Genomic DNA, 16,514 nt, shown 5'->3' with positions numbered 1-16,514 from the left:
AATTATATTCTGTCTTTTTAATTTAATATCGTCCAACCACAATTCCCCCCCCCTATTTTGTTAAAGTCTTAATCATTCGTATTTGTTTTATTTGTGTATCTTTAAAGCTTTTGGAGTGATAAACAATTGCAAATTCGTCTAAATCAAGTTCTAGCTTCTATTTGAGTCAATTTGATTGTTTTAGACAATTTGAGTTTTTCAAAGCCATTCTGAGTCATAGTAGTCTTGTTAAGAGTATTTTAATTTAGTTTTTATGTTTTTAAGTCAATTTAGAAGGTTTTAGCAAGCCCTCCTAATCCCCGGTCTAGAACGATCCCTCACTTATCCATTCTACTACAATTGTCAAACGAGGGTTTAATTTGAGTGTCAAGTAATTCTCGCATCAAATTTTGGCGCCGTTGCCGGGGATTAGCAACTTTGCTAATCCTTTGTCTTTATTTTTATATTTTGTTTTTCGTGCATTCTTATTTCAAATTCTTAGTTTGTTTGTTTCCTTGTTTTTTTTAGGTACTGTGTATGACTCGTAGCTCTCGGCCTATTATAGAGAACATCTCCGACTTTGACGGTGATTTTGAACGCACTTTGAGGAGAACGAGGAGTCAACAAGAGCCACCACAACCTCCACCACAACCTGGGCTTGAAGAAGACGAAGTAGGCGTAGAAGAAAAGCCCACGGATCAGATTTTTGAAGAAGAACAAGCCATGGCAGCAGATAATAGAACCATCAAGGAGCTTTCGGCCTCGGGTCTGGATAATGCATTGCCTCTTTGTATCCAATACCCCACGGCTGCCCAAGGCAAGACCGATGAATTTGAACTCAAATCCAGTTTGTTACACCATATTCCGAAGTTCCATGGCTTGTCTATGGAAGACCCCAACAAACACTTGAAGGAGTTCGAGGTGGTTTGTTCGAGCATGACCCCCGTCAATGTGGATGAGAGTATATTGAAGATGAAGGCCTTTCCATTTTCACTTATGGACAAGGCCAAAGATTGGCTCTACGAACTAGCCCCGGGAACTGTGACTTCGTGGGAGAGTATGAAGCGTGCTTTCTTGGAGAAATTCTTCCCTACTTCGAGAGTGATTCTCCTACGGAAGAAAATTAGTGGTATTCAACAGAATCATGGTGAGACATTCCCGGCTTATTATGAGCGCTTCAAGGGCCTTGTAGCTTCATGTCCTCAACATCAAATGAAGGAGGAACTTCTCCTTCAATATTTCTATGAGGGCCTCCTTCCTATCGAACGTCAAATGCTTGATGCATCAGCGGGAGGAGCATTGGTGGACAAAACACCAAGGGATGCCAAGGTTCTCATAGCCAACCGAGCTCTCAACGCTCAACAATATGAAGGAGTGGGCCAAAGGGAAGCCCCACGGCAACAAAGTGTAAATGAGGTGAGTGCTATTTCTGAAATTCAATCACAACTTGCTAATCTTACTTCTCTTGTTTCTCAGGTTGTGATTGGTCCAAAAGCACAAGAACACCAAGTCTGTGGCGTGTGCTCAATTCAAGGGCATCCATCCGACAAGTGCCCTCAACTAATCGAGAATGGTGGGTGGGAATCTGCCAATGCAATTGGTTTCCAAGGACAAAATCAAAACAACCCATACTCGAACACTTACAATGCCGGATGGAGGGACCATCCAAACTTCAAATGGAGGGAGCCACAACAAGCTGCCCAACAAGGAGGATTTAGGCCAAACCCCCCTGGTTTTTATTCCAAGCCGTATGCACCCCAACAATCCCAACAACCTTCGGCATCATCTCATTCAGGTACGTCTTTGGAAAGTAATCAAGCTATGCAATTACTAACCTCTATTTCGCAGGGGTTGCAAAATCAAAACAACCGGATAGAAAATAACGAGAAGGAGATGATGGATATGAAGAAACAAATAGGGCAGATTTCTGAGTTCCTTGGACAGATTAGAGAGCAAGGAAAGCTTCCTAGCTCAACCACAGTCAATCCAAAGGGAGGATTCGAATCCGCCAAGGCCATCACCCTAAGGGGTGGAAAAGAAGTTGGGACCGAGCCAAACAATCCCAAATCTGCCCAGAAAGTAGATGAAGAGACGACACAACCTGAGGCAGATCACCCTAACTCGACCAAATCAGGTAATTTAAGTTCAAATTCATGTACTTCACGTCCTAATCTGCCCAATGTACCTTTTCCTCGCAGGTTCATGCAAGAAAAAAAGGAAGAAAGCGAGAAGGACATTCTTGAAACGTTCCGGAAGGTGCAAGTGAACATACCGCTTCTCGATGCAATCAAACAGGTTCCAAAGTATGCTAAATTCCTCAAGGACCTATGCAATACAAGGAGAAGAAGGGCAAACAAAGAGGTAGTGAAGGTAAGCGAGAATGTGTCCGCTGTTTTGCAACGTAAACTGCCTACCAAGTGCAAAGACCCCGGTAGTTTCACGATTCCTTGTGTGATTGGACATAATCGTTTTGAACATGCCATGCTTGATTTAGGTGCATCCATAAATGTCATGCCTTATTCTATTTATGCATCTATGAATTTGGGTGAATTAAAACAAGATGGTGTAATTATACAATTGGCCGATCGTTCTAACGCGTATCCAAAAGGAGTTTTGGAAGATGTGCTTGTGCAGGTGAACCATTTAATTTTTCCGGCTGATTTCTACGTCCTAGACATGGAGGATTCAGCCCATTCTACATCTTTGCCGATTCTCCTTGGTAGGCCATTCATGAAGACGGCCCGAACGAAGATTGATGTATACAAAGGCACCTTGACAATGGAATTCAATGGGGAAGTGATTGATTTTAATATTTCTGAAACTATGAGATATCCCGTTGATGACCATTCTTGTTTTTCCATTGATGTTATCGATTCTTTGGCGCAGGTATACCTTGAAGAATTGAATGAGGACGCCCTGGAAACAACCATCACTAAGGCCATAGAGCGCAAAAATGAAGGATTTGGGCCAATGCAAGGCCACGGCAAAGAGGAGGAATTCTTTGCAATGGGTTCTAGTGAAGAAATAATTGAGGTTGTGGCAGCCCTTGAGTCATTACCACAACAATATGGTAAGGTTCCACTCTCACTTTCAAATTCAGTTTCCACTAAGATGCTACCTTCTGTTGTTCAGGCACCATCGCTTGAACTTAAGCCGTTGCCGGACCATTTGAAGTATGTGTTTTTGGGAAAAGGCGAAACATTGCCCGTCATCATTTCATCAAGTCTCACGGCAATGGAGGAGGAGAAGCTTGAGAGGGTGCTGCGAGAGCACAAAACGGCCATAGGGTGGACTTTGGCCGACATTAAAGGAATAAGCCCTACCACATGCATGCACCGTATACTTCTTGAGGAGGGGGCTAAACCAACTCGAGAGGCTCAACGCCGTCTCAACCCTCCGATGATGGAAGTGGTGAAGAAGGAAATAATCAAACTTTTGGATTGCGGAGTGATCTACCCTATCTCCGATAGCCATTGGGTCTCTCCAGTTCAAGTCGTTCCCAAGAAGTCCGGAGTAACTGTTATCAAGAATGATGAGAATGAGCTCGTGCCTACACGCATTCAGACTGGATGGCGAGTGTGTATCGATTACCGGAAGCTAAATGCCATGACTAGGAAAGATCACTTTCCTTTGCCATTCATCGACCAGATGCTCGAAAGGTTAGCCGGTCATGCTTTTTACTGTTTTCTTGATGGATACTCTGGATATAACCAAATTGTGATAGCCCCAGATGATCAAGAGAAGACCACATTCACATGTCCCTTTGGAACATTTGCTTATCGTCGCATGCCATTTGGCTTATGCAACGCACCGGCCACTTTCCAAAGGTGTATGGTAAGTATATTTTCCGATTTTGTTGAAAAGATCATTGAGGTTTTCATGGATGATTTCAGTGTATTTGGGAGTTCATTTGATAATTGCTTGGATAATCTGACCTTAATTTTGAAACGATGTGTTGAAACTAACCTTGTCTTGAATTGGGAGAAATGTCACTTTATGGTGAAACAGGGTATAGTTTTAGGACATATTGTTTCAGAAAAAGGAATTGAAGTAGATAAATCAAAAATAGACCTTGTACGTCACTTACCCTCTCCTACTTCGGTTAGAGAGGTACGTTCGTTTCTTGGCCATGCAGGGTTCTATAGGCGTTTTATCAAGGATTTCTCCAAGATGTCCAACCCTCTTTGCCGATTGCTTCAAAAAGATGTGCCATTCAAGTTTGATGGAGAGTGTAATTCGGCATTTAACCAACTCAAGGAGAAGCTAGTCTCGGCCCCCATTATTGTACCTCCAGATTGGAGCCTTCCGTTCGAGCTCATGTGCGATGCATCCGACTATGCATTAGGAGCTGTTCTAGGACAAAGAAGAGACAAGCGGCCGCATGTCATATACTATGCCTCTCGGACTCTCAATGATGCCCAATTGAACTACTCCACGACGGAAAAAGAACTTCTAGCTGTGGTTTTTGCTTTAGATAAATTTCGTTCATATTTAATTGGTACTAAAGTAATCGTTTATTCTGATCATGCAGCTTTGAGGTACTTGCTCACGAAAAAGGAAGCAAAGCCGAGGCTTATCCGTTGGATTCTTCTTCTTCAAGAATTTGATATTGAAATCCGGGATAAGAAAGGAAGCGAGAATGTAGTGGCTGACCATTTAAGCCGAATGATCCACGAGGAGCATGAACATGCCGTACCTATCCCTGAAACTTTTCCCGATGAGCAGCTGCTTTCCATTGAGGTAAGTGAACCATGGTATGCAGATTTAGTGAATTACTTGGTGGCTAAACAAATTCCAAATGAACTAAACAAGCACCAACGTGATAAGCTTAAAAATGATGCACGTTTCTATGTTTGGGATGACCCTTATTTGTGGAAGTATTGCTCAGATCAAATTGTACGTAGATGTGTGCATGATTCTGAATTTCACTCAATTCTAAGCTTTTGTCACACATATGCATGTGGTGGTCATTTTGGCACACAACGCACTGCCCTCAAGGTTTTAGAGTGTGGTTTTTATTGGCCGACTATATTTAGGGATGCTAGAACCTTTTGTATGTCTTGTGATCGTTGCCAACGAATGGGTAACATAGGTACCAAGGACCAAATGCCGCAAACCCCTGTCTTTAATGTTGAAATTTTTGATGTTTGGGGCATTGATTTCATGGGCCCTTTCCCTCCATCTTATGGTTTCACTTATATCTTGCTAGCCGTTGATTATGTTTCTAAATGGGTGGAAGCAAAAGCCACCCGTACTAACGATTCTAAGGTGGTTGCAGATTTCGTGAAAACTAACATTTTTGCTAGGTTTGGAATGCCGAGAGTAATCATAAGTGATGGAGGGTCTCACTTTTGCAATCGGACCATTGAGGCTTTGCTAAGAAAGTACCATGTCAACCATAAGGTCTCCACACCTTACCATCCTCAAACAAATGGCCAAGCCGAGGTGTCTAACCGAGAAATCAAACAAATTTTGGAGAAGACCGTTGGACCAACAAGGAGGGATTGGAGCTTACGTTTAGATGATGCACTGTGGGCATATCGTACGGCATACAAAACACCCATTGGGATGTCACCTTTTCGGCTCGTCTATGGTAAGCCATGTCATTTGCCCGTAGAGTTAGAGCACAAGGCACATTGGGCCGTGAAGACTTTCAACATGGACATAGATGCAGCGGGAGTTCATAGGAAGCTCCAATTGAATGAACTTGAGGAGATTCGGAATGAAGCCTATGAGAATGCCCGGATGTACAAGGCCAAGACCAAAGCATTCCATGATAAAATGATTCGAACCAAGACCTTCACAGTTGGGCAGAAAGTGTTACTTTTCAACTCTCGCCTACGTTTGTTTCCTGGTAAGTTGCGTTCTAAATGGATTGGCCCGTTTGTTGTTACTAATGTTTTCCCTCATGGTGCAGTGCAAATCAAAAGTTCAAGGACGCAGCAAGAATTCAAAGTGAATGGGCATCGATTGAAGCCCTATTACGAGATGTTTGAGGAGCATGTCGTGGAGGAGGTACCCTTCCATGCCGTGGAACCTAGTCAAGCTTAAACGGAGGTACCGTCCGGCTGCAAGACGTAAAAGAAAGCGCTTCGTGGGAGGCAACCCATGCATCCGAATAGAGAAGAACTTGGAAACCCCTTTAAGAGACTTATTTTTATTCCTTTCTTTTTCTTTACTGCCTTTACTTTGCTTTCTTTCTCGTATTTGTTTATTTGCTTGCTCTGTTGTGACTTTCTGTTTAAAACATTGAGGACAAAGTTTGATTTAAGTGTGGGGGGGGGTAAACAATTTGTATTTGCATGAATTTCGTGGGATTTATTCACCTTTCACTTAGAATGTTGTTTCTTGCTGTTTTAAGCATTTTTAGAGTGTTTTAGTGTGTTTTATAGTGTCTTGGTATAAAACTCCGAAAATTTGAAAAAAAAAAAAAAAAAAAAAAAAAAAAAAAAAAAAAATTTCTTTTGAAAAAACCCAAAAATATGTGTTTTTAGAGTCATTTGAGTCATTTTGTTGCTATTTCGTTTCTGCCTTGTTAGGTTGTTTAGTTGTTATTGTTTGTTTGTTTATTAATTGTGTGAGTTTATGATTGTAACATTGAGAAAATGTTTGATTTATTGATAGGCACTGCTAAACAAAGAAAGATGGTGCTTCACAAAGGTTGTTTGCTTGAGGCCCCACTACGTGGCTTTACTCTTGAAGCGGAAGGCGTAGGAACAGAAGGCATCGGAGCGGAAGGCATCGGAGCGGAAGGCGTAGGAACAGAAGGCATCGGAGCGGGAGGCATCGAAGATAGAGCATTCCAGGCCTCAATACTTGGCCAAGCGCTGGATGAGCCAGGAAAAAGGTGCCTCTGGAGGAAAGACGAAAACCTTTGACGGTCACTGTGAATCCGACCTTCAGACTCTTGCAGCTCATCAAGCTTCCTCTTCATGCCCGTCGAATAGTTGTTTGCAAGCACGTGCAAACTTCTATTCTCATACTTCAGCTGCTGGATCTCCTGCTTGAGACTTTCCACCTCTGCCATCAATGATTCCACCTGACGGGAGCGGGCAAGCAGGCGTTGGCCCATGTTGGACACAGAACTCGCACACTGAACACTAAGTGCGAGGGACTCTTGAACGGCCAACTCATCGGACCGTCCTGACAGCAGCCTACTATCTTTCGGAGTGAGGAGGTTCCTAGCTACTATTGTAGCTGTTGTGGCGTCCTGCATCACGGAGTCTTCACCTGTGAGAGGACCGTTAGAAGAAAAGAAAGAAGGGCGCCATACGTTACCTTGACGCGGCGCGCCCGCATCACTGCTAAGGCTCAATTCCAAGCTAAGGTTCGATGAGTTTGCCATTTTTCAAAAGTGTTCAAGGGGTGGATGTAATTAATTCTCAAAGGGCCGGAGTCGATTTTTCAAGAATGGGATTTCTTCAGAGTGTATTTGTTGGGGTGATCGATAGCTCCATAAAAAGCCATGGCGACGCGTCCACCGATTCAGAGATCCGGATTTTCCTCCGCAAATTTCGACGACGCATTCGCGGCTTTTCAGAAAACGCGCTCAGCTTTGTCAAAAGATATCTGACAAAGCTGATAACACGTGGAGGCCATCATCTCAATTACACGTCTTTAGCCGACAAGCGCAAAGTTCGGCGACGCTTTCTCTGCTTTTCAGAAAACGCGTGTAGCTTTGTCAAAAGAGCCGCACCCGTGACTACTTTTGTCATGCAGAAATCGAAGAGCCGTTCGTTCAGAAATCGAAGAGACGTCTGTCGACAAAGGGTAAAAGAGCAGTACCACCACTTTCTATTCAGAAAATCCCTATATTTGTCGACCTTCATCTCTTATGGCAAGGCAGACTTGAAGAAAATGCCCACCAACTCTCTCTCACCTCTGAGGGCGCACTCCCAGCAAAGCCTTTTGAATTACTCAAAATTTTCTTCTTCCCCAAAGATGATACCAGACGCCTGGAGTAAAGATGACCCAGGAGGAAATGCATGTGCTGATTCATGCACCGCTTCTTCAAAAGCAAAGGTATCTCATATCATAAAGGTCAAAAGCAAAAGTATCTCATATCATGCTCTTTCCCTGTCTTTTTCTTTGTCCTTGTTCTTACTTGCATGGCAAAGTGAAAGAAGCAATCAGCCGGCACTTGGAGTCAGTCTTCCGATCTGGAGCCAACTGCCTGGAACCTATTCCTGATTGCTTACCTAGCGTTGCTCTCGAGTAGTCATCTTCAACGGTTGATACACTTCCAGAGAAGGGACCACTCCTGCAAAGATTGAACAAAGAAACAGATAAAGGGGGAAAGCTCAGACCTTCGGGGAAGACCAAAAGAACCATCATGCTGCCCAGTTCAAGAAGTAGCACAAAGGAAAATCAGCGATGGGCAGAAACCAGTTCAAGAGTAAGCATGTGGAATCACAAAGATCAAAAGCCTCAATGCAATTACCAAGGAGAAGATGGAATTTACACTCTAACCAGATTTGCGTCTCTAAACTCTTCTCTTTGTTAATTACATTCTGCCATGTTTAGTATGTTTAAGTGTTTTTTGTGTATTTACTTATGTTTTGTGTGAATCTATGCTTAAAACATTGAGGACAATGTTTGATTTAAGTGTGGGGGGGTAACTAATGTTGTTAATGCAAATTCGTGGGATTTTATCACCCATAACTTCAAATGTTGTTCCTTGCTGTTTTAAGGTGTTTTTAAGTTGTTTTAGAGTGTTTTAGTATGTTTTGTTTTTATAACGCCGAAAAGCACAAAAAAATTTGAAAAATTGTTTTGAAAAGCCTAAAAAGAGTGTTTTGAGTCGTTTTTGTGAGTTTGTGTCTTAGGGTACCTTCCAACACAATGATAAGGATTTGGTTTGTAATTGCATGACGGTTAAAAAGAGTTATTAACATAGAGAAAAGTTTGATTTACTCTTGGTATATGCTTGGTTATGGTTATAATGTATGACTTCACATGCAATCATAAAAGAAAAATTCGTTTTTGTAACATGCTTGAAGGAAGGAATTCAAACAAACGCTACAACCCTGTGAGACTCGAGCCATTACCTTCTTTGGAGAGTTATTTTCTGTGATTCTGTGTTTTCTAAAGTTGTTGCATGATCTCATTATTCCTTGCTTGGTTGCTACTTAGGATGCAATTGTATCATGATAGAACTAAATGCCAGAACTTATATCCGTTTCATTCAAAGCATGACATTGAATTGCATAACATATATCAAGATGAAGTTGTGTAGTTGCCACCATAACCAAATAGCCTTACTTCCCATATTTCGTATTTGTTGTAAGTTTTAACCCCGTTGAGCCTCGTTTAGCCTATTTTCTTTGCTAACCACATCACCCCTTACCTAGCCTAGAGTAGGACCATCCGTACCCTTTGTTCTTGAAAGATAGTGAGCATGACTTAATTGAATTCCTTTTTATTAATATGTTGCAGAAAATAAGTGTGGGGGAAGGGATTTTTGTGTGTATGTATGTGCCTAAGTCTTAAAGGAGGCACGAAAAAAAAAAAAAAAAAAAAAAAAAAAAATGAAAATAAGTGAGAATGGACTCACAAGTGTGATTGTTGATGAAAGGGCCCAAAAAGTTTGAATATGGCCCTAAGTTTTGTGACTTCCCCTTGGGTGTTCAAAGTTAACTTCTGCGTTCTAAAGGGAATTCTAAGTGCCTAATTCAATACTTTGCTCACTATTGTTTTAAGAACGTTTGTGTACTCTACCTTTCTTTGTTAAACCATTACCCTTAGCCCCGTTACATCCCTCAACTTCTATCTTGAGTGTTATGTGTTTCAATTTGCGGAGTTTGAAATTGATATGAGCTTATGGAATCACTGGTTCTCATTCTAAGTAGTAGCATTCCATTCATGAGATCATATTCATGTCATTATCGTAAATCCAGAAAATGCTTTCTTTGTTATAACATATGTGAGATACTAGTCTTTCATGTTTACATCAATCTTCTCACATATACCTAGTGTAGGGAGTGTAGTCAGAAAATCTGTGTGAAAATTGAGTGCATATCTTGAAAGGAATTGAGCAAATTCTCTAAGGCATGTTACTACATTCAAAACATGGTTTTAAATGCTTAATTGTGAACTGGTATATGGTGACTATGATTAAGAATGTACTTAAATGTGAAGATGACTAAAATCTGTGAGAATGATGATTTTTAACTTGTCATGTGCATTGGAAATCCCTAAGACGGTTGTTGGAAGGTTTAGGTTGTGTTTTACGTGTTTAGTGTCGTTTTGTTTATTTGTTTTTATTCTGTTTTGCTCGAGGACTAGCAAAAGCTAAGTGTGGGGGTATTTGATAGGAGCATATTCATGCGACTTAAATGGCTTGTTCTCGTGCATTTACGTTATGTTTCTCTCGTTATTTTAGTCCTTTATGCTTCTTTTGTGTGTTTTCAGGTTCTAAGGGCCTAGGGAGCAAGAAAGTGCATTTTGAGGCCATTTGGAGCATTTTTGGGCATGGATTGGATAGCTTATCCATGGAGCCAAGAGGATGGACGAATTTGAAGGCCTTGTATGCACTTGAAGACACAAAACAATGGCTCTAGCCCAATCAAACACATTATGCCATACAAACCAACCTATTTTAGGCCCATTCTATGTACTTAAACCCTAGCCCTTTAAACTAATTCATTTATCACTTATCAAACCATTCACTTATCACTCACCACATATCATTCACTTATCACTTAACATATCATTCATTTATTTCACTTCCATACTCCTCTTAATTCCACATGCATTCTCACACATGCACATCATTCACTCACATTTCCACCATTCATTCTTTATTCCTTTCCAAACATCTCACATGCATTTCTTCATTATTTCCTAACCCTACATGCATTATTTATTGCATCTTCACATGCATTCACACACACTTTACACATTCAAACCGTGAGCTCCCATTCCTATATGCCATTTTCAGATTTCCACCCACTAACCTAGTCATCAACACATGCACTTCCACCTTTCATCCACAATGATTCATGATTCATTCACTTTGCATCCTTTAAATCACATACTTTTCCATCATTAATTAGCCACTTGCATCTTAAACAAACAACCATATGTTCCCTCCACTACTCCTATAAATACCCTTGCATTCATTCATTCAATTCATATCTCATATTTCCATTCACAACACTTCACACAACACAAATACACATCCATTGCCGCAATTCCCCTTCCATTTTCTGTGCAGTTTTTCTCCTTCATTGCAGCCACTATCCAACCACTTCCCATCCCTCCAAAACACTTCACATAATCCCCAAAGCTCACTTAGACCTTGTGCTACAACAACGAGGAAGAAAAGAGTGCCTAAACGTTCATACAATTCAAGTTTGAGTTGTTGGAATTTTTAGGTGTTTCTTTGATTTCAAAGTTTAAATTTAATTCTCTTTGTTTTGTACGTATGAGAATGGAAGAGAAGAGTGCCTAAACGTTCATACAATTCAAGTTTGAGTTGTTGGAATGTTTAGGGGTTTCTTTGATTTCAAAGTTATGAGGAACTAAACCCCCTTTAGCTAGGGGGTGATTCGAAACTATGTTTATATTTGCAATATGAATTGATTACTTTTGGTTGGTATTTCATAAGTTGTGGATTCAATTCGTTTAACTGTTTGATTGATAAATTATTTATGTATGTTCATTAAGATTGCAAGCTTAATTTTCATGCATGAATATGACGCTAGAATATAAGTGAGTTTCACCTAATCGTTATGAACTTATATTCACAAGTAGTGGAGGTTGCTTATAAACAATCGCGTTAAACGAATTCTTGGCATAAGTTTCATGCGTATTCCATAGTAACGAGTGCCTCGTCAACACTTATAATTTTCATTGAACTTAATGATCTTTGTTGAATGTCTCTATCATGCGTATTCCATAGTTAGGGACTTTGATTAAGAATAATTTGGTTGTAATGCGTATTCCATTCAATCCAATGAATTTAGGGAAATTTGAAAGTTAATTTAAGCGGACCTAATTAACTTGGAGCATTGAGTTTCATAATTTATCGAAAGACCAACCGAAAATCAATCTTGTATTGCAAGTGTAACATGTGTGGAGAAGAACCCCTTAGCTATTCCATCATCCATATTTTTATCACATTCATATTTACATTTTGCCTTCAATTATATTCTGTCTTTTTAATTTAATATCGTCCAACCACAATTCCCCCCCCCCTATTTTGTTAAAGTCTTAATCATTCGTATTTGTTTTATTTGTGTATCTTTAAAGCTTTTGGAGTGATAAACAATTGCAAATTCGTCTAAATCAAGTTCTAGCTTCTATTTGAGTCAATTTGATTGTTTTAGACAATTTGAGTTTTTCAAAGCCATTCTGAGTCATAGTAGTCTTGTTAAGAGTATTTTAATTTAGTTTTTATGTTTTTAAGTCAATTTAGAAGGTTTTAGCAAGCCCTCCTAATCCCCGGTCTAGAACGATCCCTCACTTATCCATTCTACTACAATTGTCAAACGAGGGTTTAATTTGAGTGTCAAGTGTTTAGTTCTAAGTGTTTAGTTTTACATTCTTTGAGTTAGTTTAGTGTTTTATATTGTGTTTTTACGTTCTTGAGTCAAGTTATTACTTAATTTCGTCCAACATTGGGTTTAAGGTCAGAAACTGCCTAGTTAGTGTTTTTAGGCAGTTTTGAGTCTTTTGAACTTGTTTTGAGTCCTTTGAGTCTTTGTGAACATTTTTAACTTTGTTTTTACGTTTTTGAGTCAAATCCAAGTGGTTAACAATCCCTCCTAATCCCCGGTCTAGAACGATCCCTACTTATACTTATACTACAATTTGACAAAAAAGGGGTTTAATTTGTGTGCGTATAAATCTCGCATCACTTACCACTTCTCAACATGATTGCCTTGGCAGATTCGAACCCTCCCTTTGGATTGACAATGGTTGAGCTAGGGAGCTTGCCTTTGTCTCGGAATTGTCCTACAAACTTCGCAATCTGCCCAATTTGTTTCTCCAAGTGATCCACCCTTTTGTCTTGGTTTTGCATGGCTTTGGTTTGATTCTCTTGCCCCTGAGACAAATTGGTAAGTAATTTAAGAAGTGTTTCATTTTCCAACGACGTACCTTGATTGTTTTAGGCAGGTTGTGCTTGGTTTGGATTAGGGCCGAATGGCTTGGTGTAGAACCCCGGGGGTTGTTGTCTAAAACCTCCTTGTTGGTGAGGTTGTTGAGGCTCCCTCCACTTGAAGTTTGGATGGTCTCTCCAACCCGGATTGTATGTATTGGAATATGGATCATTCCTTGGTTTATTTTGGCTTGGAAATCCAATGGCGTTTGCACTCTCCCACCCACCATTCTCAATCAATTGAGGGCACTTTTCCGAAGGATGACCTTGAATAGAACATACGCCACATACAATTGGACTTTGGATCTTCATTCCTTCGGCCATCTGAGACACAAGAGAAGTACGATTAGCTAATTGCGTTTGAAGGTCGGATTGAGAACTTACCTCATTCACTTGTTGCCGTGGGGGGTCCCTTTGCCCAAGTCCTTCATATTGTTGTGCATTTAGAGCACGGTTTGCAATTAGGGTCTTGGCTGCCATAGGAGTTTTGTCCACCAATGCACCTCCCGCCGAAGCATCGAGCATTTGCCTTTCAATGGGAAGAAGGCCCTCATAGAAATATTGAAGGAGAAGCTCCTCCTTCATTTGATGTTGAGGACATGATGCAACAAGGGTTTTAAAACGCTCGTAGTATGCCGGAAAAGATTCTCCTTGACTTTGTTGGATTCCTGATAGGAGCATATTCATGCGACTTAAATGGCTTGTTCTCGTGCATTTACGTTATGTTTCTTTAGTTATTTTAGTCCTTTAAGCTATTTTCATGTGTTTGTAGGTCCAAAGGGCTAAAGGAGCATAAAGATGCATTTTGGAGACTTTTGGAGCACTTTTGGGCTAAGGATGGATAGCTTATGCTTGGCGCCAAAATGTTGGACGAAATTGAAGACCAAAGTGTTGGAACCTTGTTCCCTTTAGTTTTAGGACATTTAAACCTTTCCAATTCCCTTATGCCGTGCATCTCCACCTTTCTCCCAAAACCATACACATGCATTCATTATTCATTCCCTCACATGCTTTCCATTACTTATCATCACCACTTATCACTTATCATAACCACTTATCATCATCACTTATCACTTATCACTTATCACTTATCACATATCATTCACCACTTATCTTATCAATCACTTATCATATCATACACTTAATTAATTAACCCACATGCATCCATCACCCAACACTTCCCTTGTGCCGTGCATACCCTCATTCTTTCATCATTTTAGCCACTTCATCATTCCATCAGATTTCACAACCTAAGTCACATGTACATTCATCCACCTTTCTCCCAAAAAGCTTTGCACATGCATTCACTCACCACTGATAGGAGCATATTCATGCGACTTAAATGGCTTGTTCTCGTACATTTACGTTATGTTTCTTTAGTTATTTTAGTTCTTTATGCTTCTTTTGTGTGTTTTCAGGTTCTAAGGGCTTAGGGAGCAAGAAAGTGCATTTTGAGGCCATTTGGAGCATTTTTGGGCATGGATTGGATAGCTTATCCATGGAGCCAAAGTTTGGACGAATTTGAAGGCCTTATTTTCACTTTGGACATAAAACAAAGGGCCTAGCCCATTCTCTCTTATTCTATCCCTTATAGCCATGCAAAGAACCATCCATTCCATCAAAAACAATCCATCAATTCACATGCAAAACCACCATTAACATACATGCACCCAAACAAAGCCAACCTAGCTAACCCTACATGCATTATTTATTAGCATCTTTACAAGACATTATCATTGCATAACATTCCACTTCCACCTCTTTCCAACCTAATTCACATGCATATCAACCCTACATACATTAATTAGTCATTCTTTTCATATTACACTCAAATGCATTCACATGCATTTCAAGAAGCAAAACAACATTGTGCCGTGAGCTTCCCTTGCATTTTCAGCTTTCCTCCTTGCATTCACATGCATAACCAACCTAGTGTCACTCCCATTCATTCCCTTTAATTATTTAGCCATTATCATACATTTATTCTCCCATAAACAACCCAACAATGCCGTGAGTTCCCACTCCCATTTCCAACTTTCCATAACTTTTCCTAGTTGTTTTATTACATACATTCCCCCTTCATTATTCCAAACACATGCACCCATAATCATTCATCCCCTCCTAGCTGCAATATTCCCTCTTTTGTTCCCCCATTTCACCTATAAATAAGCATCCAACACTCCTCAAAATTCATTCACTCTTCCATACACATTTTCAGTTACAAACACTTCCATTTTCTGTGCAGTTTTTCTCCTTCATTGCAGCCACTATCCAACCACTTCCCATCCCTCCAAAACACTTCACATAATCCCCAAAGCTCACCTTAGACCTTGTGCTACAACAACGAGGAAGAAAAGAGTGCTTAAACGTTCATACAATTCAAGTTTGAGTTGTTGGAATGTTTAGGTGTTTCTTTGATTTCAAAGTTTAAATTTAATTCTCTTTGTTTTGTACGTATGAGAAGGGAAGAGAAGAGTGCCTAAACGTTCATACAATTCACGTTTGAGTTGTTGGAATGTTTAGGTGTTTCTTTGATTTCAAAGTTATGAGGAACTAAACCCCCTTTAGCTAGGGGGTGATTCGAAACTATGTTTATATTTGCATTTTGAATTGATTACGTTTGGTTGGAATTTCATAAGTTGTGGATTCAATTCGTTTAACTGTTTGATTGATAACTTATTTATGTATGTTCATTGAGATTGCAAGCTTAATTTTCATGCATAAATATGACGCTAGAATATAAGTGAATTTCACCTAATCGTTATGAACTTATATTCACAAGTAGTAGAGGTTGCTTATAAACAATCGCGTTAAACGAATTCTTGGCATAAGTTTCATGCGTATTCCATAGTAACGAATGCCTCGTCGATGTTTATGATTTCCGTTGAACTTAATGATCTTGGTTAAATGTCTCTATCATGCGTATTCCATAGTTAGGGACTTTGATTAAGAATAATTTGGTTGTAATGCGTATTCCATTCAATCCAACGAATTTAGGGAAATCTGAAAGTTAATCTAAGAGGATCTAATTAACTTGGAGCATTGAGTTTCACAACTTATCGAAAGACCAACTGAGAATCAATTTTGTTTGCAAGTGTAACATGTGTGGAGAAGAACCCCTTGGCTATTCCATCATCCATATTTTTATCACATTCATATTTACATTTTGCCTTTAATTATATTCTGTCTTTTTAATTTAATATCGTCCAACCACAATTCCCCCCCTATTTTGTTAAGTCTTAATCATTCGTATTTGTTTTATTTTTGTATCTTTAAGCTTTTGGAGTCATAAACAATTGCAAATTCGTCTAAATCAAGTTCTAGCTTCTATTTGAGTCAATTTGATTGTTTTAGACAATTTGAGTTTTTCAAAGCCATTCTGAGTCATAGTAGTCTTGTTAAGAGTATTTTAATTTAGTTTTTATGTTTTTAA

The 16,514-nt window shown here is 39.8% G+C and overlaps 1 protein-coding gene across 1 annotated transcript in view; it reads left to right on the top strand.

The window, feature by feature from the left end:
• Nucleotides 1-702: 702 nt before the first annotated feature.
• The window catches only part of LOC148695739 (uncharacterized), a 48,212-nt gene continuing 32,400 nt past the window's right edge, over nucleotides 703-16,514 (top strand). Inside the window, exons 1-2 of the mRNA XM_088697385.1 lie at nucleotides 703-1,317; nucleotides 2,149-2,865. Coding sequence (XP_088553511.1) covers nucleotides 703-1,317; nucleotides 2,149-2,865 — 1,332 coding nt within the window. The remainder of the gene's footprint in view (nucleotides 1,318-2,148; nucleotides 2,866-16,514) is intronic.

This window comes from Pyrus communis, chromosome 7 (genome assembly GCF_041283825.1).
Source record: "Pyrus communis isolate YQ-2024b chromosome 7, ASM4128382v1, whole genome shotgun sequence".
Taxonomy (NCBI): Eukaryota; Viridiplantae; Streptophyta; class Magnoliopsida; order Rosales; family Rosaceae; genus Pyrus; species Pyrus communis.
This window is presented reverse-complemented; position numbering and strand designations above follow the sequence as displayed.